Source organism: Schistocerca nitens, chromosome 2 (genome assembly GCF_023898315.1).
Source record: "Schistocerca nitens isolate TAMUIC-IGC-003100 chromosome 2, iqSchNite1.1, whole genome shotgun sequence".
Lineage (NCBI taxonomy): Eukaryota > Metazoa > Arthropoda > Insecta > Orthoptera > Acrididae > Schistocerca > Schistocerca nitens.
This window is the reverse complement of record NC_064615.1, coordinates 815,972,010-815,994,981: the sequence shown is the minus strand read 5'-3', so window position 1 is coordinate 815,994,981 and position 22,972 is coordinate 815,972,010. Positions and strand designations below refer to the sequence as shown.

At 43.9% G+C, this 22,972-nt stretch overlaps 1 protein-coding gene across 1 annotated transcript in view; it reads right to left on the bottom strand.

Annotated features, from left to right (window-relative positions):
• LOC126235361 (pickpocket protein 28-like) overlaps positions 1-22,972 on the bottom strand; it is a 174,058-nt gene that overhangs the window by 38,393 nt on the left and 112,693 nt on the right. Inside the window, exons 5-7 of the mRNA XM_049944083.1 lie at positions 22,409-22,563; positions 14,898-15,111; positions 8,203-8,473 (exon numbers count right to left, since the gene is read on the bottom strand). Of these exons, the coding sequence (XP_049800040.1) occupies positions 8,203-8,473; positions 14,898-15,111; positions 22,409-22,563 (640 nt within the window). The remainder of the gene's footprint in view (positions 1-8,202; positions 8,474-14,897; positions 15,112-22,408; positions 22,564-22,972) is intronic.

Genomic DNA, 22,972 nt, shown 5'->3' with positions numbered 1-22,972 from the left:
CCTCCCATAGTCCACTTTTACATTCTTACTTAGTACGATGTCCGCCTGCTTAGCTGAGTGGTAACGTGTTTGCTTACCACGCAGTGGGCCTGGGTTCGACTCCAGGCCCGATTGGGGATTTTCTCCGCCCGTGGACTTGATATTGTGTTGTCCTCATCACCCCTTCATCAACATCACCGACGCGCAAGTCGCCCAGTATGTGGCGTCGACTGAAATAAAACTTCCACCTGACGGCCAAAATTCCCCGCTTGGGGCTACCCGGCCAAAAAATGTCACACGACCATCAAATTTTTTTCTTAGTACGATGTATCTGTGACAGTAAAATTCAGATACATACTGAGCAGTGCGTGGCTCGTGTTCATGTCATATCTCATTTCACATCTTATTTTTACTGTACTACAACCTCGTTATGTTAATTTCAATTACTGGTATCACTGAGTTGCCGCGTTGCCTGCGTGAGCGGTAGCAGCGGAGCTTATCGATATAAGCCTTGGTGTATTACCTTTGCCGACTGCTATTACTATCCGGTTGTCGTGTGTTCGGAGTTAGTTCGGATCTGCCAGTGAGTTGGGAGGCGCTAGCAGTGCAGTTTGTAACTGGCAGTGTTTGATTTAGGACGTGGCAGAATTTCAGTCGGGGCGCGGCTGCAGTGATGTCCGGACAGCCATGACACGCCCGACGGTTGCCGATACATATCACTTGAGTGCGGACCTCCTTGGTTGGTCGTCGATCGGTCGTCTTGTCGGACGTGTATGTTGGCCGGCGATCGCTTATGGTTTGCCTGCGTGTGCCGACTCGTCATTCGTCCTTGTTATTGCACAGTCGCTGCCGTTAGTATTGTATAGTCCTTCGTGCAAGTGTTCGTGAAACTGTGTGTAACTTGTGATGTCGGCTGCTTAGTTATTTTAGTGCTGTCTCCGTGCTGATGTGTGGGAGTCGGTCGGTTGGCATGGAGCTGCGAGGAAATCTCCACAAGGCGTGGTTTGGCCGGGACCACCGGCGGTCTCATAATCTCTGAGTGTGTGGGGCTGGCCGGCCGGTGTGGCCGTGCGGTTCTAGGCGCTTCAGTCTGGAACCGCGCGACCGCTACGGTCGCAGGTTCGAATCCTGCCTCGGGCATGGATGAGTGTGATGACCTTAGGTTGGTTAGGTTTAAGTAGTTATAAGTTCTAGGGGACTGATGACCACAGATGTTAAGTCCCATAATGCTCAGAGCCATTTGAACCACTTTTTGTGTGGGGCTGTTCCCATTGCTACGAGGTCCGTGGTTCTCCGACCCTGGACACGAAAGTTGAGTTTGGATTTAATTTACAATCAAGTCAAGAATGTTCACATTGTGCCGTTTGGTTGTCGTTGTTGGCTATTGGGACATTTCTGTCAGGAACAACGTGTGTGTTCGAATTGGCGAAGGTGTAGCCACCGTCCGGCGGAGTCTAGCTGTTTTTGGTTATTTGCAATTGAAGTTCACCTGCGGAATTTTCTGCCTTGTGGTCCTTAACGTTCTGGTTACCTGCCCTGGCCGTCGGTGTAAATGTATGCTTGGTTGTGGGCTTCCATGTCTTTTACGTTTTGCATTGAACTCCGGGTTGTGTGCTGGTCGAGTGGAGCACAGGTTACCTTGTCGGTGGGTCCGTTGACTGTCTGTTGGTTGGGTTGTCGTCGGTAGAGAATGGTTGGACCGTTTGGCTGTCTCACCTAAGTGATCATTAGTATTTCAAGTGCCGGCCGACCCCAGAAACTTCTGAGCGCCGATAGCTGCACTGCCTTTTCTTATTTTCTGTTCTGTGGATTTGTATGGCTCATAGCCGATGGTTTTGAATTGATGTGGAATTGTTTTTAGTGGTCTTTTGAGTCATTGGCTTTGAGCCACTTTAAAATTAAAATTCTTTGCTTGTCAAGTGTTAGATTGTTTGAGCCTTCAGCTTGATTATTATATTGTTTAAATATAAAGCCTCGGGCCTTCTGCCTGTTAAAAATTATTTTAGTTGTGTTTTACGTCTAGGGCCTTCAGCCATTTTAAAATTAACGTTCCTTGCTTGTCAAGTATGAGATTGGTTTACGCTTTCAGCCTAATTTAAGATAGGGCTTTGTTGTTTAAATTTATTTTACCTTGAGTTTTAAGTCATGGGGCGTTCAGCTATTTTTAAATTAAGGATCTTTGTCTTTCGAACATCAGACTGTTTGGGGCCTTCAGCCTAATTGTTGAACTTACTTAACGTGAAGCCTCCTACCCTCTAAATATTCTCTCTGGCGTCTGAGTTTTGAGTTAATGGCTTTTAGTTGTTTTTTTTTTTTTAATGGCGTTTAGTATACATAATTTATTCTTAAATATCTCGTGAAAATTCACTTGGAAACAATAACCGATCTACACTGTCGGAAAAAAAACATCGGAATACCGAGAAGGACTTGTTCGACGTAAACGAAAATTGTTAGACCTGTTTTTAGATCTGAATGACGCTATCTGCTCAAATTTCGCACCAAGAGCATAACAGTGACGCTAGTAGCGCCAAAACGAGGACACAAATCAGGTTTGCTTTCAGTATACGCTGTAATGGTCGTTAGCGTTAGTTACCTTTGAGATTGGACGCGGTGAGCTGATATTAATCAAGAATGCCTTTGAGGCGACTAAGAAGCCATTATCAAGACCTCACAGAGTTTGAACAAGGTCATGTAATAGGACTCCGACAAGCATGATATTCCTTAAGCAATACTGCAGAAGGACTTGGCAGGAATTTAGCCACTGTATATGGCATGGGGCAGTGATCACGGGAATGTACAGTTGCAGGAAGACTGGCCTCCGGACGGCCACGTGGCACTAAACGAGAGCAAAGACCATTGCGTCCGGCGTATGGTTCTGGCGCATCGTACTGCATCTGCGGTAGCAAATTGAGCAGCAGTTGGCGCCAAGCTGACGCAACGAGCTGTTACAAATCGGTGACTTCGAGGTCAGACGTCCTGAAGCATGCATTCCACTATCTATAAACCACCGTAATTTGCGATTTCAGTAGTGTCAAGTGAGAACTGATTGGGTGGAGGTCTGTTGTGTTTTCTGATGAAAGCTGTTTCTGCCTCAGTGCCAGTTATGACCGTTTGTTGGTTAGAAGGAGGCCAGTTGTGGGCTTGCAACCAAGCTGTCTGGGTGCTAGACACACTGAACCCTACACCTGGAGTTACGGTCTGGGGTGTGGTTTCGTATCACAGCAGGAGCACTCTCGTGGTTATCCCACGCACCCTGATGCAAATTTGTACGTCATTCTGGTGATTCGATTTTTTATGCTGCCATTTGTGAACAGCATTCCAGGGGTGTTTTCTAACAGGATAACGATCGCCCATATTCAACAGTTGTAACCAAACATACTCTACAGAGTGCCAACATGAGTTGCCTGCTCGATCACCAGATACGTCTCCAGTCGAACACATATGGGATATTATCGGAAAACTTCAACGTCATCCACAACCACTATTAACTGTCCTTGTACTGGCCGAATAAGTACAACAGGCATGGAACTCCGTCCCACAAACTGACATCTGGCACCTGTACAATATAATCTGGCAGTCACACAAGTTATTAATGTAATAACATCTACCAACAGATCTAACCGAGCACGAATTGCGACCCGTTTTGTAAGTACGGGGTACTGGCTGAAGTAAAGCTATGTGGACAGGTCGTGATTCATTGCTCGGGCACGACTGGAGTGGCCGAGAGGGTCTAGGCGCTACAGTCTGGAACCGTGCGACCGCTACGGTCGCAGGTTCGAATCCTGCCTCGGGCATGGATGTGTGTGATGTCCTTAGATTAGTTAGGGGACTGATGACCTCAGATGTTAAGTCCCATAGTGCTTAGAGCCATTTGAACCATTTTGCTCGGGCAGTGGAACACTTGGCCTTGAAAACCAAAGTCCCTAGGTTCGAGTCCCACTTCCAGCGCGGAAGTTGTTAAGAAATCTATTAAAAAAATTTTGTGACATATGACATATCATTATTATATCGTGTCACCTACGAACGCTATTTACGAGTGACTCTGAGCGCGGCAGCGGGCGAGTACTTTTATGCCACCGCCAGAATTTTGTTCCGATTTTATTTGTAGCTGTTACGGAGCCTTCATGACAGCACCTATCAGCCAGAACGCCAGTATGCGCTACACAAACGTAGCTGTAGGTACTTTGATGCAACCATTTCCGTTGAAGTTGAGGGTAATATATTTGTTCGTATGGTTGTACAGAACCCATGTTTTATCGAAGTGTACTACACGAGTATTGTCCTCAGCACGCAGGAAGTGCATTGTTCACGAAAAGTTCGCTGTTGTTGCTGCAATGTCTCTGTATTCCATCAAAACGTTTCGTCAAGATTACACTTTATGAAGCGAAAACCACGAGACTGGTGGAGCTCTCTGTCCCAGAATAGTTAATTTTTTCACAGAGGTCATCTTGTGTTGTTCTAGTCGTCGCATACTCTCCTCAGTCGTAGTAACCAACCAACGACAGTTCCACAAACTAACTTTTTGTTAAAATTGTCACATTCTGTAGATTTTTCTTTTCATTTACATTCTTTTCTTGGAGAATCAACTAACTTTTTGTTAAAATTGTCACATTCTGTAGATTTTTCTTTTCATTTACATTCTTTTCTTGGAGAATCAATACACGTGTTCACGTCTTAAAATTTTTTCTGATTTTACTGCATTGTAACTACTGAATAAAATCGATTCTGAAACACGACAACGTTTTTCTTTTAGTTAATGAATTTACCCAAAATTTCCATTATTCCTGCCTTTTTCATTGTTGACAAGACCCATAAACAAATCTTTCGAAACGACAACATTAGTTTTTCTTAGAAAGTCTCGTTGCCCTTTATGCACGCCGGCCGGTTGAGGCACTGGCTTTTGTATTACTCTCACTACAAAACAAAAGTCAAATCATCTTTCTTCGGGAGACTGAAACTGCACGTGGACACGCAATATCGCACGGGAACACTGAGCATACAGCTGGAACTGACCTCAGTTGTGTATGGGACACCAAAGCTGTGAAGTGGACACATCACAGCCCTTCGCACCTGACGACCCCACGCAGCGGATATAACATTGAGGTACCTATTTTGGTAATGACCAGTAAGACGAAAGTCACTGGATAGCGATATGTACGAAAACACAAGGTATAAAAGGGCAGTGCGTTGGGGGGCTGTCATTTCCATCTAGGTGATTCAAGTGAAAAGGTTTTCGACGTGATTACGGCCATACGACGGGAACTAACAAAATTTGAACGCGGAATAGTGGTTGGAGCTACACGAATGGGACATTCTATTTCGGAATTCGTTAGGGAATTCAGTATTGCGACATCCACAGTATCAAGCATGTGCCAAGAATACCAAATTTCAGGCATCACCTCTCACTACGGGCAACGCAATGGCCGACGTGCTTCATTTAATTACTGAGAGCAGCGGCTTCTGCTTGGTGATGTCGGAGCTACGAGACAACCAACAATGCGTGAAATAATGACAGAAATCAATGTGGCACTTACGGCGAGCGTATCAGTTAGGACAGTGTGGTAAAATTTGGCGTTAACAGGCTATGACAGAAGATGACCGACACAAGTTCCTTTGCTAAACGTTCGTAACCATATCGGTTGGATCCCAGACGACTGGTAAATCGTGGTTTGGAGTGCTTACGCGTATTTCAGTTGCTAAGAGCTGATGGTTGGGTTCGGAGTGTGGCACAGACCACTCGAAGCCGTGGACCCAAGCTGTCGACGAAACACTGTGCAAGCTGATCTTGTGGGCTGTGTTTACATGGAATGAACTTGGTCTTCTGGTCCTACTGAAAAGTTCGTTGACTGTAAATGGATATGTTCAGCTACTCGGACAACATTTTCGGGCATTCATGGATTTCATCTTGCCAAACAACGATGTCACGCAGTCGAGTCACAATTGTTCGCGACTGGTTTGAAAAACATTCTGGACAATGCGATCGAATGATTAAGCCAAGCGGATCGGCAGACATGAATTCGATCGAAAAATTGTGGGACATAATCGAGAGGTCAGTTCGTGCACGAAACATCCCGAACAGGGAACACATTCGCAGTTATGGACGGCTGTAGAGGCAGCAGGGCTCGATATTTCTGCAGGGGTCTTACAACGAGACTTGTTGAGTCCATCCCACGTCGTGTTGCTGCATTACGCCGGGTAAAAGGAGGTCCGACAAGATATTTTCGTCACCTTAGTGTAGTACCAGTGTATGAGAGCAGCGCCGCCATGGACTACAGATCTTCGCTGTTGAAAGTGGAGCTAAAAGACTAGCACAGACAGAAGATTGCCATTTGCTGGCGTGTCTTTTATCTCCGCCTTCTGGTATCTCCCTTGCCCCTTAATTTCTCAGGAATTATTTGCTGCAGTTTGCCCCAATTAACAAGATCGCCCTATATAAAAAAAAAATAAGGACGAAGTAAACGAAGTCCACAAATGAAAAAAAGCAACACAATGTAACAACAATAAAATCTGAATGTGTTGTCATGTCTTTCAGTGGTAAAGCTATACAACTGTTGTAGGAAGTTAAACGTTAAAATCCGGTTTGAAAAAAATAGTACACTAGTGGCCATTAAAATTGCCACACTACGAAGATGACGTGCTGCAGACGCGAAATTTAACCGACAGGAAGAAGATGCTGTGAAATGCAAATGACTAGATTTTCAGAGCTTTCACACAAGGTTGACGCCGGTGGCGACACCTACAACGTGCTGACACGACGAAAGTTTCCAACCGATTTCTCTTACACACAACAGCAGTTGACCGGCGTTGCCTGGTGAAACGTTGTTTTGATGCCTCGTGTAAGGAGGAGAAATGCGTACCATCACGTTTCCGACTTTGATAAAGGTCGGATTGTAGCCTATCGGGATTGAGGTTTATCGTATCGCAACATTGCTATTCGTGTTGGTCGAGTCCAATGATTGTTAGCAGAATATGTAATCGGTGGGTTCAGGAGGGTAATACGGAACGCCGATTTGGATGCCAACGGCCTCGTATCACTAGCAGCTGAGATGACAGGCGTCTTATCCGCATGGCTGTAACGGATCGTGCAGCCACGTCTCAATCCCTGAGTCAACAGATGGGGACGTTTGCAAGACAACAACCATCTGCACGAACAGTTCGACGACGTTTGCAGCTGCATGGACTATCAGCTCGGAGACCATGGCTGCGGTTACCCTTGACGCTGCATCTCAGACAGGAGCGCCTGAGATGGTGTACTCAACGCCGAACCTGGGTGCACGAATGGCAAAACGTCATTTTTTCGGATGAATCCAGGTACTGTTTACAGCATCATGATAGTCGCATCCGTGTTTGGCGACATCGCGGTGAACGCACATTGGAAGCGTGTATTCGTCGTCGCCATACTGGCGTATCACCCGGCGTGATGGTAAGGGGTGCCATTGGTTACACGTCTCGGTCGCCTCTTGTTCGCATTGACGGCACTTTGAACAGTGGACTTTACGTTTCAGGTGTGTTACGACCCGTGGCTCTACCCTTCATTCGAGCCCTGTGAAACCCTACATTTGATCTGGATAATGCACGACCGCATGCTGCAGGTCCTGTACGGGACTTTCTGGATACAGAAAATGTTCGACTGTTGCCCTGGCCAGCACATTCTCCACATCTCTCACCAATTGAAAACGTCTGTTCAATGTTGGCCGAGGAACTTGCTCGTCACAATAGTCACTACTCCTTATGAATTGTGAGATCGTGTTGAAGCTGCATGGGCAGCTGTACCTGTACACGCCATCCAAACTCTTGTTTGACTCAATGTCCAGGCGTATCAAGGCCGTTATTACGGCGAGAGGTGGTTGTTCTGGGTACTGACTTTTCAGGATCTATGCACCCAAACTGCGTGAAAATGTAATCACATGTCGGTTCTAGTATAATATAGTCGTCCAATGAATACCGGTTTATCATCTGCATTTCTTCTTGGTGTAGCAATTTCAATGGCCAGTAGTGTAGCTTAAGTTTTCATATTTCTTAGTAACAGGCGACAAGCGTGACAAATATTTTAATCTGTGGTGATGACCCATGAGACTCGAGACCAACACGCTGTTGTCAGTCTGTTCAGTGCGAACCAAACAATTGTGGGTTAAAAGTGTATTTTCCGATATAGAACGTGTGCTCCAATTTGATACAATCTCGTTTTATTAAATTTTGTAGAGTTATGAGAAGACAACTTACGCGGCATGTGGAGGGAGACGCAGGAGCAGCGGTGCAGCGTGAGGTTGCTGAGACACTCGAGCTCGCAGTTTCTCTGTGTGTAGGTGCGGAAGTAGCGCAGCCGGCGCTCGTACGGAAAGTAGCACTGGCGGCGGCTGGGCGCGTAGGTGCGCAGCGCGTCGCTGGTGTTGAGCATGTGCGGGTGCACGGCCACCATCACGTCCTGGCCCAGCGGCACGCGGAGGAACTGCAGGCTCGTCTGCGGCACCTCGCCCGGGCTGTGCAGCAGCACCTGCGACCACAGGCGGCGGCATTCACAAGGGCGGCAGCCCGCACAGCAGACACCTCCTCACACTACTAGCCCATAAGGAAGTGGGGAACAGCCAAAATAAGAAGCGGCAGATGGAGGCGTGCGTAACAGCGATTACATTTCTCACATTTTATGAGGCTTATATTCCATTTATTGTCGTTTCATTCCCCTTGCTCCTTATGGACGGGGGTTGGTTGTGAGCAGATACAAGTTGCCACTTTCCAGTTATATGAGAGCAAACTTATAAAACATATTATAAAATTGCACACGGCACTTCACAAAATCTGTTTGTGACATAATAAAAAGACATATTCAATTGCATAATATAAAATGTAAAATGCATATTTATTGATTAATTAAAAATTTGTTGAAATATCTTGCTCTTGAAAAAGTTGTTAGAGAATGGAGAAAAGCAGCTGCACCAGCACACAGACTGGCACAAAGACGTAAGGGCGCAGAATTAAGACTGTTTAGCATTTGCTGATGACATGGCACTGATCGCACAAGACATTACCGATGCACAGAAACAGCTAGAATTATTACAAGAGCAGGCAGCAAAAATAGGATTACAAATTTAATTTGGAAAAAGAAAATTTATGACTGACATCAAAGATGCACCTTCTGATCTCAAAATTGGTAATAACTACATCTCTCGAGTAAAAGAATTTAAAAATTTAGGTGAATGGATTGCAGAAAATTGTAATGAAAAGAAATCTGTCAGATCAAGAGTCCAGAAAATGGAACCGACACTACAATTAACAAAAAACGTTTACAACAAAAAGAGTCTCTCGTGGAACTGCAAAATACGACACTACACAACAGTAACTAAACACGAAGCCCTCTACGCATCTGAGACACTAAACCTTCAACACAGAACACTAAAAGAGGAATTAGAAGTGAAAGAACGTAACATAATGAGGAAAATCCTAGGACCAAGAACTAAATATGGTGTGCATTATCCAAAACCCAATGCAGAAATATATAAAAATATCTCCAAAATAACAGACACAATGCGTACGAGAAAATTCCAATTCATGGGGAATTTAGAAAGAATGGACTCAAACAAGTTAATGCACAAAATCCATACATTTTTAAAGAACAAAACTACAAGAACGAACTGGTACAAACAGACGGAAAAAGACCTGAGAGAATTAGGGTCTCCAAATCTACATGACAGAAATGAAATCTGAAAAATCACAAACACACGGGGTTTTGAGGAAGAAGAGAGAAAGAATAACCGACATACATGGTCTACGCAACGAAAGCTATCCCATTCGTTGTTTATGAAGGAATACTGGGCGAAAAGGAAGGCCAACAAATGTTGATTCCCATCCGGGAAGAAGAAGAAAGAAAAGAAGTTGGAATATCAAATGAAAGTTTCACAAAAGATAAAAGAAGGACGCTAGCATAAGTTATAAAAGTAAAAATCTGGTGTGTCGACTGATTAAGATAGAAACATAGATAGTGCATGATGAGTGGGTCTACATGGAGAGGAAGAGGGGTATTATGGAAAAATAGCAGTTGGGGTGTTTGTGTGGGTGATTGTTTGGAGGAGGACTTCAGAAGAGTGAAGAGGGATGCTGTTCCTGATCAAGCCTTAGGATGTAGGTGGATTGGAGAGAAAGGGATGGGTTCTCTTTCTTTAATGGTTGGTCATGGTTTATGTTCTTCTGGATTGTTTTGTTTATCTAATATTATTTATGAACGTTTAGGTAGACGAAGATTATTAATTAACAAGGGTATAATTAATTTAATACCTGATCGGAGGAGGTGAGGCGGATTCCTTTAGATTCGATAGAGTCGATTTCATGGTAGGGTAAGGAATGCAATTAAAGTTTCGTTGGGAGAGAATGTGGAGAGTGTGGTGGTGTAATGTTGGGGCAAGGTGCAGAGAGAGGCGCAGCAGAGCACCAGGAGCAGTGAGCAAGGGAGGACCTAGAGGGAGAGGAATGCCGAATTTACGGTTAGCATAGGACAGTCAGAAGTGTAGAAGGTGGAAGGAGAGGACGCGTATTTTATTACTTGGCAGAGGTTGCAGGTGGGGAAGGGTAAGCGAACTTGAAAGGCTATGTGAAGTGCACCGCCTTCGAGGATCTGTAGGGCATGGGTGAGTGTAAGTCGTTGCTACATTTGCATAGCGGTTTCTGAGAATCACATCCGTTTGGTTTTTCACAAGCTATTTAATTTATTGAAACAAGAACCTCACTTATATTAACCCATGTCTATTTTCGAACGCAGACTTACACAGGTTAATTGTACGACGGGCGTTCAGTAACCAATGCAAGACAATTTTTCTCAGCAACATTTAGTTGAAAAATTCAGAGCTTGTTGTGGGACAAATTGGAATATTCCCGATTCAGCCACTGTACTTTCACGAATTTCCGATACAGGGCGGAGTTTTACGTAGACATCTAAATGGCGTCAGTACTGGAGATGCTTTCCAAATAGAGAGTTGTCATTGAGTTTCTTTTGGCGAAAAGCCAGAGCATCACACGTATTCATAAGCGCTTCCAGTAACTCGTTGGGTGAGGCGTCTGTCATCATTGCAATATGGTCGTGCAAGCCTAAACGATCTCTCGCGTACCAGTCGGCTGCACTCCTAGAAAGTTGGAACGTGCAGACATTCGCATTTGGGGTCTACAGATCACTATCAAACACCTCCCCCCACAACTGGGCACCTCCCTTGGCAGTACTGACACACTAGTCGATGAGTTGTGGTACTCAAGCGTGTATGCCCGCTGGATTTGTCGGCGCCCGACAGAACATCATCTGTGCGGAACTGCTTGCCCGTTGTGGGGCTAATCGTGACAACATTTTATCGAGCATCATCACAGGCCATGAAATGTGGGTATATGATGATTATGTTAACAGGGAATACTCAATGAGTGACGCTTAAGGTTAGGCTATGTGGACAATATGTTATCACTGGATTGTGAGAAGGGGGGTACATAAAATGGACGAGAGAGAGCGTCTTGTGTAGCATCACAAGTGACGTGGCATTACATCAGCCACGTAAGAAGACCGCCAATTGTCGACCGCAGAACGCAATATGCAAAGGAGAAAAATAAAAGATGGAGTGCTCTTATTGGCCCAAACAACAAGGAAGCACTTTGTTCCCCTTGTCAAGATAACAAAGAGGCTGTCGGAAGTGCCGGCGGAGGTGAGCGATTGCGTGTCAGTTGTAGATCCCGCAGATGGCAGAATAGGCCCAATCTGTTAAATTTTCGCACACTGTAAGAGTTAGTTAAATGTAACTGTCATTGTCTTGACACAATACGCTAGTGTAAGATCGTTGTAGTCTGCATATGGTTCAGATGGATGACAACTGATTGCGTAAATGTATTTTGTAAACCACTACAAAGGAAATTACCAGAATTAAATACTGCATTCCTTAAAAAAAAAAAAAAAACGTCCGCGCTATTATTCGACCGCTAACTCCTGTTAAACTCCACACCATTCTACACCGTTACAGCCATTCCAGATCCCGAGTACGGCGAATCCAGAACCAGAGCTTCTACTGTGCAGAGCAGATATCGTCATTTTAAAGACACAGGTCAGTGTATTTCAGGTATCTACAGCGAGATACTGTCTCTACCAGCAACCGCGTCGAGATCAGACGACGAATCACCAATAGGTTCTGTAACCGGCCTTGCTAACGCAAGGGGAATATTGAAGGTTTATCACTTCGAATTGGAAACAAAAGAGCAGTCTATGGGGTGGCGCCATAACAGCTATCCTCCACCTCCAAAGAAAAAGAAAGTTCAAAGCGGTACCCTGTGCCTGCAAAGTCAAGGCGACCGTCTTTTGGAACTTTGAAGGGGTTATCCTTTTTTCAATTCAATAAAGCGTGAGGCTTTCGTATGAATCAGCTGCACAACGACTGGAATTCACGATATCCAGATTTATGGCGCTATACGATAAGTTAGTTATTTGAAGAAAAAAAAAAGCTTATGGGTCCTGAAGATGGCAAAATGAATTGCCGTAACTGCTTGCCTTCAGAAAAAAAACTATCTTAAAGTGTACGGCTGTTTGTAAAGTTTATTGAATTGGAACGTACGTACCAGCTAATGTGCTCTGACCGTAATGGACCAACAGAGATCGACTTGGGCGTGTTCGTCACCACAAAAATGCTAATGAACGCCTCCTTGTCAATGACAACGCTAGGAATCACACAAGTGACGCGCAACCGAGAGGACCTCAACAATTCTTCAGTGGACTGTTCTTCCTCACCTACCCTGCAGACCGGATCTTGCACCTTCCGACTTCCATCTGTTTGGCCCAATGAAGGATGCACTCGGCGAGAAGTGGTATGTGGATGGTGGAGAGGTTATCGATACCTCAGGACGTTGACTGCGACGTCGACCAGTAGTATGGCACCATGCGAGCATACAGGCCAGCCCAGTCAGGTGCCATAAGGCCATCGCATTAAAGGGATATTATGTTGAAAAATACGATTCTGTAGCCAGAAGAATGGGGAATAATATGGTGTACTGGAATCCTGAATAAAACAACATGCTTTCAGAAAAGAAATGTGTTGCATTACTTTTTGAACACCCCTCGTATATAGGGGACAGCAGTGCAATGAGACGACAAAGGCCAAACGTGTTTGTTTGTGTGTGGTGCATGTAGGAATTTTCCTGTTTTCCTCTGTCTCATTAAAGACTAACTCCCACACCTAAACTCTGTCTTCTATTAACTTTGCCTGTCTGCCATTAAACATTTATTCTATATGGTCATTGGCAACCTAACTTAATACTGATAAGGCATGCTGAAGAAAGGCAAATTTACGTTTTTAGCATTAGCACATTTGGGAAGCTTTTGACAGTGCTGATTGGAATACACTCTTTGAAATTCTCGAGGAACCAGGGGTACACCAGACTGAATGAAAAGTTATCTGCCACTTGTACAGAAACTATAATGTCGTTTTAGGAGTCGAAGGGAATGAAGGGGAAGCTGTAGTTGAGTAAGGATGTTATTCAGTCCGTAAATTGAACAAAGAGCCACGTAAACAAAGCAGAGATGTTGAAAAAGAATTCAAGTTCAAGGAGAAGAAATAAAAAACTTGGCGCTTTTCCGATGACACTGTTCATTTAACACGTCTGCTTACGCAGGGCCAAGCCGAGTATCAAATCTCCATGGTCATGGTACCAGAATATTAGAAAATGTAATAACAGATACATTTTTATCTACAATATAATAGAGGAATTGGCTTGATTTTTTCCGGAACTCGACGAAACAATGGAAGGAATGAGTCTTGATGAAATTCTTCAGCTCCGGCTTGAAAGTGTGAGGATTTCTGCTGATACTTTTTACTTCTTGTGATAGCTCGTAGGTCTGGCGGGAAGTCAGACCGGTATCCCACCGTTGTTCAGAGCATCTCCAGAGAAGTCTTCGCTGGTCGTCGGGGCTCAGTTCGAAGCGGGACTCATCACTGGATACAATTCCGCTCCAATGTCACTCCAGCCGAATGTGCCCAACAACACTGCAACGGGGTTTTTTGATGTACAGACGTCAATGGAAGTCGCTGCAAGGGACATCGTGAGCTCAGCCCCATTTCTGTGAGCCACCTATTAATGGTCTTTGCGGTCATTGAAGTACCAGTTGCGCATCAGATCAAGGATACTGATCAATCCGGAGCCCTAAGTGCCTCTCTCTAGATTGCTCTCTCCTCACTGTCTCTTGCCTCTCTAGATCGACTTCTTCCTTCTTGACTCTGAGTTTGGCCATGGTACACCCATTCCTGCCATCATCGTCATATAGTGGCATCAAATGAGTGATTCGTCAATTGCTCCAACCGGCTTCTTTGACTCCTACTACACGCCCTATCTGAAATGGTGACCTGTGTATATTGTTCACACGCCTATCTGTGAGACATAATCATGTCCAGCTGAGTACACCCAATGAAATTCGCAAAGACTTCATTGCCAGATGTCGAAATGTCTCCTGTTTCAATATACTTTCCAGCTGTGCTGTGAAACTGCGCTCCAGCATCACCCATTTATCCGTGGGCTGCCAAAGTGTTTACAATTCTAAATATGAACATTAATTTGTAACGATTTGCATAACTCCTTTATGGTGCGTCGATTTTTTTTATCTCAGGGTCTATTTTACAATGATGGTCAAGTGGTATACATCCATTAAGCTATAAAATGTGATAGATCATGACAAAATAATGGAAATTATTTGCAGGGAACTAAAACTTTATAGCAACTTTTGGAGGTATATATATATAATTTTTTTCGCAAACATGTTATGGCAAAATGGTGGTACTGCACATAAAGGTAAGTTCCTAACTACGTGTCGTCGCAAATATTCTCCTCAATTTTGGCACGAGAAGGTATCAACGCGACACGGGAACAACTTCTGTGAGTAAGATTATTTAGGCGTTGAGGACTGTGAGTGTTACCTTGAAGCCCTGTATAGGTCCCTTGCAGATGTAGTCGATGTTCCGACTGTAGACCCCCATTATGACGTGCAAGCCGTTGATGGGTCCGGGACCCAGCGAGCGCACGGGATGCGTGACCAGGCCCGAACCGTTTTTGAAGCCAAGCTCGGCGTTCCAATCAGACGGCCTCCTCTTCAGATCCTCGTTGCCATCGTTACGTCTCATCAGGCTCGCCCTGCACAACACGCCAGTCGCCATTTAGGATTAATATTTCGTAAGTGTCTTGGCATATCTTGGCATGTCATACACAGACAATAATGAAAGGAACTATCATTCATGTAATGAAAGGAAAACGTATGAAGTGTTTATTACTCTGTGTTTCTGTCATTAATATTCCTACGATCACCAGTATGTTTATTCGGTTGAATGAGACAGTCCTATTACTCTCACTCTCATCAAGTTCACTTGGATGAGTTATCAAGTGTCTCTCTTAACAATAGTCCGATAAAATTACTTGCTAGTTGACGTCTGTCACTTGCCGCGACACTTTTGTCACATTGGCTGCCGCTCGGTTAATGGCCGCACGGAAACACAGTGGGTCACCTCATAAGTACTGAAGTGCAGCGTGGAGCAAAGACGGAGGCGGCTGCCGTCAGGTTCTGACGGGAACGTCAAATTCTCTGTCGACAGCTTATTCTAAGTAATCAGTGACTGAACTGTGGCAGACGACGCTTATTATAAAGCAGAATTTACACTCATGTCCTAACGTAACCGCAACCTCGTGATCTCGTGATGTGAAACGTATCCGGTCAACAATGCGCGGCTGAACTGTTAACCACGCTCGCTTTGTTACCTGTGCTTAAGGCTGACCTCAAAGAGTGAAGTCGAGAGAGAAAAATTTCAGTTTCAGAATTAAAAGAGAACTGTAATTTCTCTCTTTCGTTGGTTACCTGAAACTATTCTCGCAGTTGCTACGCGAGCTGACGCGATATCAACCGATGAATAGTGATGGTTGGCACTTAGCCTAGGCTATAGGCAACGCAGGCAGATTCGAAACAAAAAAGAATGACAGGAAGAAAAAGTAATAGCAAATAAAAGGTTAATACAGTGACGAAAGTTCTGCTCAAAAAGATAAATAATAAAAAATACATTTAAAGCAGTTAACTGCATGAAAATAGTAATAAAATTCATTTTGATAAAAATTTAAAAACAGAAACATTTTCAACACCTGTCATAAAAGGTTAATACAGTGACGAAAGTTCTGCTCAAAAAGATAAATAATAAAAAATACATTTAAAGCAGTTAACTGCATGAAAATAGTAATAAAATTCATTTTGATAAAAATTTAAAAACAGAAACATTTTCAACACCTGTCGAGATTCCAACCTACGAGCTTCTGCATGTCAGGTTTTAACTTACGCTGCACCATCACTTCTCGAGACATCATTTTATTTTTTCCTCTACAGAACTAGCTGCAACTTCGATTGCTGCCTACAAAAAGTTTGGCCTTATGCAATGTCGTATGAAGCTTATCTACTGTAGGTCGATATGTTTGATCATACTAATTTAGTACGTGACACCGAATCGCGTCTTGTACGAAAGGATCCGTTAGTGTTTGGCTAATGTTGTGTATGAACGTGTTTATTTCGATACCACCGTTTTATGTCTTTATTTGTGGTTATCATGTGTGATAAAATGAGAAATAAAAGGACCAGACCGTGGATTCGGGACCCAAACACACCAAGAAAGAAAGCCAGACAAGGAATTGGAAGTGAACTGACCATATGTTGTATCAATTTGACAACAATGAACCGTTCCTGTGTGACATTGAGCTCTCTGTTTGGAGGAAACCGTCTCCAACGCATGAAGTACCAACTAGCAAGTATTTTTAAATAGTCTATAGTCTACATATAAAGTTATTCTCTGAGGAGTTTCCTGATACAAGAGAGAAAACGTTTTAATTGTGATCTCGAAAAAATAGTTATGTAATTAATGTTTTGCTGATTTGAAGGTTTATAATTTTAGAGAAAATACATCACGACCACTTGCTTTATACTGTGTTGGTTCACGTTTGGAACGCCATATAGCAACGATGCTGCGTACTATGGATTTATCAAGGCTGAAACTTCCCCTTTGAATGTAAAGAAACGCTGTGCTGGTAAACTTCTACGTTATTTGATACAGAAACAGCGGAGTAAAACTGAATGTTCTCAGACAGTTTTCTCTTTACTTATTCTGATCATTTCTAAACTGACACACAATACTTTAGCGCAACGCAATCTGACTTTTAATAATCTCTACAAAAGAATAGTCCTGACTAACAATAACCTATACCCTTCAGAAATCACTTACCTCACGAAAATCTTCGCCGGCCGGAGCGGCCGAGCGGTTCTAGGCGCTACAGTCTGGAACCGCACGATCGCTACGGTCGCAGGTTAGAATCCTGCCTCGGGCATGGATGTGTGTGTGTCCTTAGGTTAGTTAGGTTTAAGTAGTTCTAAGTTCTAGGGGACTAATGACCTCAGAAGTTAAGTCCCATAGTGCTCAGACCCATTTGATTTTGAACAAAAATCTTCGTTACTCGAACTACTGCAATACAGAGAGCGCCAATACTGCCAGCTAAATAAAAGATTCTAACTTCTGAAGGCACTAACTACTGATAGGCATATAGTTGGCAAATGAAAGATGTTGATAGAAAACAAGTAATGTATTTACCTTAATAGTGTTCAAAAGTCATTATATATATATATATATATATATATATATATATATATATATATATATATATATATATATATATATATATTGACATCTATTTTGACAAATTTCCTTTTTCTGATGGACACACGTCCAGGTCGTCCACTCATATTAACATCTCAAAACTCTGACATCTCTCTCCCCACATCCACCACTGCCGGCGGCTAACCTCCAACTACCCAACACTACTGGCTGTTTACATCCAACTGCCCAACACTACAGTAACGAAAATGTAACAATGAGTCCAACCAGCCACAGACTGCACACAGCGCAGTCAGCGATTATAGTACAGAGCGCTACGTGGCGTCACCAACATAAAAACCTAAACAGCCTACTTACAAGGTTTACAAAAGTGTGTGGCGCCAGATGTGTACGCCACGTCACGCCGTCTCGGTAAACTGCAGGCTGGTGGTTTGTGGACCCGAAGCTTGTGCCTGATACCATCCCACATACGTTCTACGGGCTTCAGGCCAAGTGAATTAGGTGGCCAATAGATCAACATGAAGTTCCCTGCCATACTCTTCAAACCACTCTAGCACGAGTTTCGCCTTCTAACATGGACATTTATCGTGCAGGACCATGCCATTACTGTCAAGTACTATGGTATGCAATTGTTAAGAAATAATTTTCACCTTTGTCATGGCTGTCATATTGTTAGTACCATATTTCGCACAGAAGCCCCTGTCAACGTTCCCCTGTGGCTATGGAGCAGTGTATGTCTTGAGCTGCTGTTCACCTGAAAGATGCTGTATCCTGTTATGGGCACTAACCAGGTGTAACAAGAAATGTATTTCATCCCACCAGGAGACTTTTTCTCACTGATCCGCAGTCTAACCTTGATGATCCAGCGACCACTGCAATATTAATCCACGCTTTCGTTGGGACAACGGGGAAACTGTAGCGGTTGTATGATATGTAGCCCCATGTTCAACAGTGTGGGCCGAATGACGGCCTCCGTAACCAATGAGTCTGCACGAGGCTTGCACTCGGTCGTCAGATTTGCCAGATTTGTCTCAGATTGCCTCCCATGCAACTTTACGGACAAGATGTATTTCCGACCTCCACATTCTGAGATAAAGTGTGGACCTTCAGTACATTGTCACCTAGTAGTAGCTTCACTGTCCTTCACCACTGTACACAGATCTCACGACACTAGCAGTTAAACAGCTGAGTACCTTCACAGTTTCTCAGATGCTCATTCCTATGCATAGGGACCTGAAATGTGTCCTTTGTCAATGTTGCTAAGCCGCTTTTGTTAGTGGATTTCCCAGTTTGAGGCCAGTAGACTTGAACAGAGGGCCTGTAGTAGGTTGGTAACCTTTAGATGGCAAGGCCATTGATTCAGGGGCATGCAGCTTTCTTGGGCATCGTGGAGCCCTCACGGACCATCGATCCACTACGCAGCGGTGAACGAAGATGGCTGTGCGTCGGATACGACTCACTGCAACCTGGTAGGAATTGTGCAGCAACTGGTGTTGTGGTGCCAAGTAATACTAAGAAGTCAGCGTCGGCGGCAGCAGACTCGGACGGTAGGTTGGCGACGCTATAGCACCAAGGCCCGTGAAGGACCTAGTGCTGGCGGCATTTACAGCCTGGTCTTGAACCCATGCCTGCTGCTGGCAGTGTCCACTCGTCTCGCTGTCCAGCGGAGCTCTGGCGAAGTGGTGGTGCAGGTGGTTTCTGGCAGTGAAAAGTAACCCATTGCCTCAAAATCCAGACTTATTACGTGTCTCTAGCAAGCATTTATTTCACTTAGACCCAGTACCTAGTCACAAGAGCCTTGTCTTGGTGCAGTGACATCACCTGCTTCCTACATAGTTACTATTGTGGAGTGCAGTTTACTGCTGTACTAGGCTATGCTTGCCTCATAATCCTCTGCGTGTCTGCTTTTGTGATCCGCATGTCACTACACTGGTAGCTACCAACTCACTGCTGCTACAGTGGCCCTTTCGTTACTTCTTCTTATTTTTGTCAAGGACATAACTTTTGCTCAAAGACCTGGCAGCAGACAACATAGACTTTTCTTAAAGTACTGCATGCCCACAATGCCACCAGGTGGCAATATGTCTTTCAGCGGAATGTGATCCTAAAATTTTGGCCAAAGCTGTGCTGCAATAATCCGTACTGATTTGGTGGAAATCAGAAGCAACAATTCGTCATCATACACTACGTAATCAAAAGTATCGAGACACCCCAAAAACATATGTTTTTCATATTACGTGCATTGTGCTGCCACCTACTGCCAGGTACTCCATATCAGCGACCTCAGTAGTCATTAGACATCGTGAGAGAGGAGAATGGGGCGCTCCGCGGAACTCTCGGAATTCGAACGTGGACGCGTGGTTGGGTGTCATTTGTGTCATACGTCTGTAACCGACATTTCCAAACTCCTCAACATCCCTAGGTCCACGATTTGACAGTGAAGTGGAAACCTGAAGGGACACGTACAGCACAAAAGCGTACAGACCGCCCTCGTCTGTTTACTGACAGAGACCTCTGACAGTCGAAGAGGGTCGTAATGTGTAATAGGCAGACATCTATCCAAATCATCACACAGGAATTACAAACTGCATCAGGATCCACTGAAAGTACTATGACAGATAAGATGGAGGTGAGAAAACTTCGATTTCATGGTCGAGCGGCTGCTCATAAGCCACACATCGCGCCGGTAAATACCAAACGACGCCTCGGTTGATGTGAGGAGCGTAAACATTGAACGATTGAACAGTGGGAAAACGTTGTGTGGAGTGACGAATCACGGTACACAATGTGACGATCCGATGGCTGGGCGTGGGTATGGCGAATGCCCAGTGAACGTCATCTGCCAGCGTGTGTAGGGCCAACTGTGAAATTCGGAGGCGGTGGTGTTACGGTGTGGTCGTGTTTTGCATGGAGAGGGCTTGCAACCCTTGTTGTTTTGCGTGGCACTATCACAGCACAGGCCTACATTGATGTTTGAGGCACTTTCTTGCTTACTTGGGCATCATCATTTGTTGCAGATCCTTGTTGACGTTTCACATGTGGCTGAACACTGTTTCCTTAAATAACGTAACTATCCGGCGAACGGTCCAGACACTTGGATGATGTCGTCCAGGATACCGAGCAGCATACATAGCCCCATGTCCGTTGGGCATTTGGATAACAATAGCCATACATCAACACGATATCGACCTTTTCTGCAATTGGTAAACGGTCCATTTTGACACGGGTAATGTATCACGAAGCAAATAACGTCCACACTGGCGGAATGTTACGTGATACAACGTACTTATACGTTTGCGACTATTACAGCGCCATCTGTCACAAGGCGAAAAAAGTGGTCCAACTAAAACATTCATATTTCTTTACGTACTACACGAATATGTAATAAAAAATGGGGTTTCCCATTTTAAAAAAACCCAGTTGATATCCGTTTGACCTATAGCAGCGCCATCTAGCGGGCCATCCATAGCACCATCTGGATTCCCCATTCAAGCTAGACGAGTTTCGTTTTTTGTAGTTTTTTCGTTTGATGCTTATTTCGTGAGATATTGGGCCTGGTCACTAAGAATGGACCACCCTATATATATATATATATATATATATATATATATATATATATATATATATATATATATATATATATAAAAGCAGTTACTCAAGAAATATATAAATTACCGATGGTCGCAAAGTAAGATTAGGTGGGCGCTGGATAAATAGGCTTGATGAAGACTAACCTTGTTAGTCGCGTGGAGTGGACGAGCGGTTTGAGGTACCACTCCCGCCGGAAGTTCGAGTTCTCCCTCGGGCATGGGTGTATATGTTGTTCTTAGAAGAAGTTAGTTTCAATTAGTTTAATTAGTGTATAAGGCTAGGGAGCGATGACCTCAGCAGTTTGGTCGCATAGGACTTCAAACACATTTGAACATTTGAACTAACCTTGGTATCTCATAGGAATGTTGTTTCCGTCTGAAAAATCGTACTTGTGTGAAGAGTACTGTTGTGGTTAGTGTTTAATGTGAGGATAAATGAGAAACTAATTTCTCTGTGATTACCAAGCCAGTGTTATTTGAGAATGCAGATTTTATCACGGAAGTTACTACGATTTTCAGAGGTTTAGTATGATTTCAAGCAAGACGCTCTTATCTCTCTTTAAAAATTCTGATTGGTTCAGTAAGATACACACACACAGACACACACATCCTCTCTCTCTCTCTCTCTCTTGCTCTCTCTGACTGTGTCTCTCTCTCTTTCTGTCTCTCTGCCTGAAATTCAGCTAGAATTGTTCAAGCAATCTGTTGGGTGGTAAAAAATTCCCGACTGTCAGTATAATGTTGCGAGAAACGAAACATTTAGCCAGTACTCAAAAGAAAAAATGGTTCAAATGGCTCTGAGCACTATGGGACTTAACTCCTGAGGTCATCAGTCCCCTAGAACGTAGAACTACTTAAACCTAACTAACCTAAGGACATCACACACATCCATGCCCGAGGCAGGATTCGAACCTGCGACCGTAGCAGTCGTGCGGCTCCAGACTGTAGCGCCTATAACGGCTCGGCCACCCCGGCCGGCCGAGCCAGTACTCAAAACTGACATTATTGTTAGCTGTTTTTTGGTTATTTGTTTCATAGTACATTGAATTGCATTAATAACGTTTCTGAAATAGTGACACAATGATATATATGTAGGACATTATAGCTATATTCAGTTATACATCTTTCATACTTATTTCTAAGCAAAATATGATTTTACTGCCTTTGATGTGGCTGTAGCTAACGTAATGTGTCAGTACTCACACTTCTTTGGAATATATGTCTTCTGGATCGAGCATGTTGAACGTAAAACACAGGCCATCTTCCGTCATCTGCGGGCGGAATATCTCGGATGGGTCATACGAATAGTGGTTTCGCCAAGCGTAAAAGTAGATGGTTTCGTCCATGTCTGGAGCCACCTGATGAACATAGACGTGTAACTGAGAACAAAATAGTTCTCTAAAAAAAGCATAAAATGAAATTTCACATGTGACTGGTTAAAATGAAGGGCTGCGTGTTGGCCTGCAGAATTTCAACTGTTATGGAACGAAATAGCATGTCTTAATCATTTAAGCTAGTACATCAGTGTAAGCTCTTTCAATCAAATTATTTGAGGAATGATTGAAATTGGAAGTGGGTTACACGGGAAGTGACTGCGTAGGCTTTTTCTTGGGAGCCTTCTCGGGTTTAATTTTGGGATTTAGCAGCAAACTACGAAGGATTAGATAGGATGCTTGCGATGTTTTCAGGCTCTCATAACATTGCGAATCGACCGTGTGGACAGATCTTAAATGCTTCATAGTAATCAGTTGCTACTGTTGTGGTTGT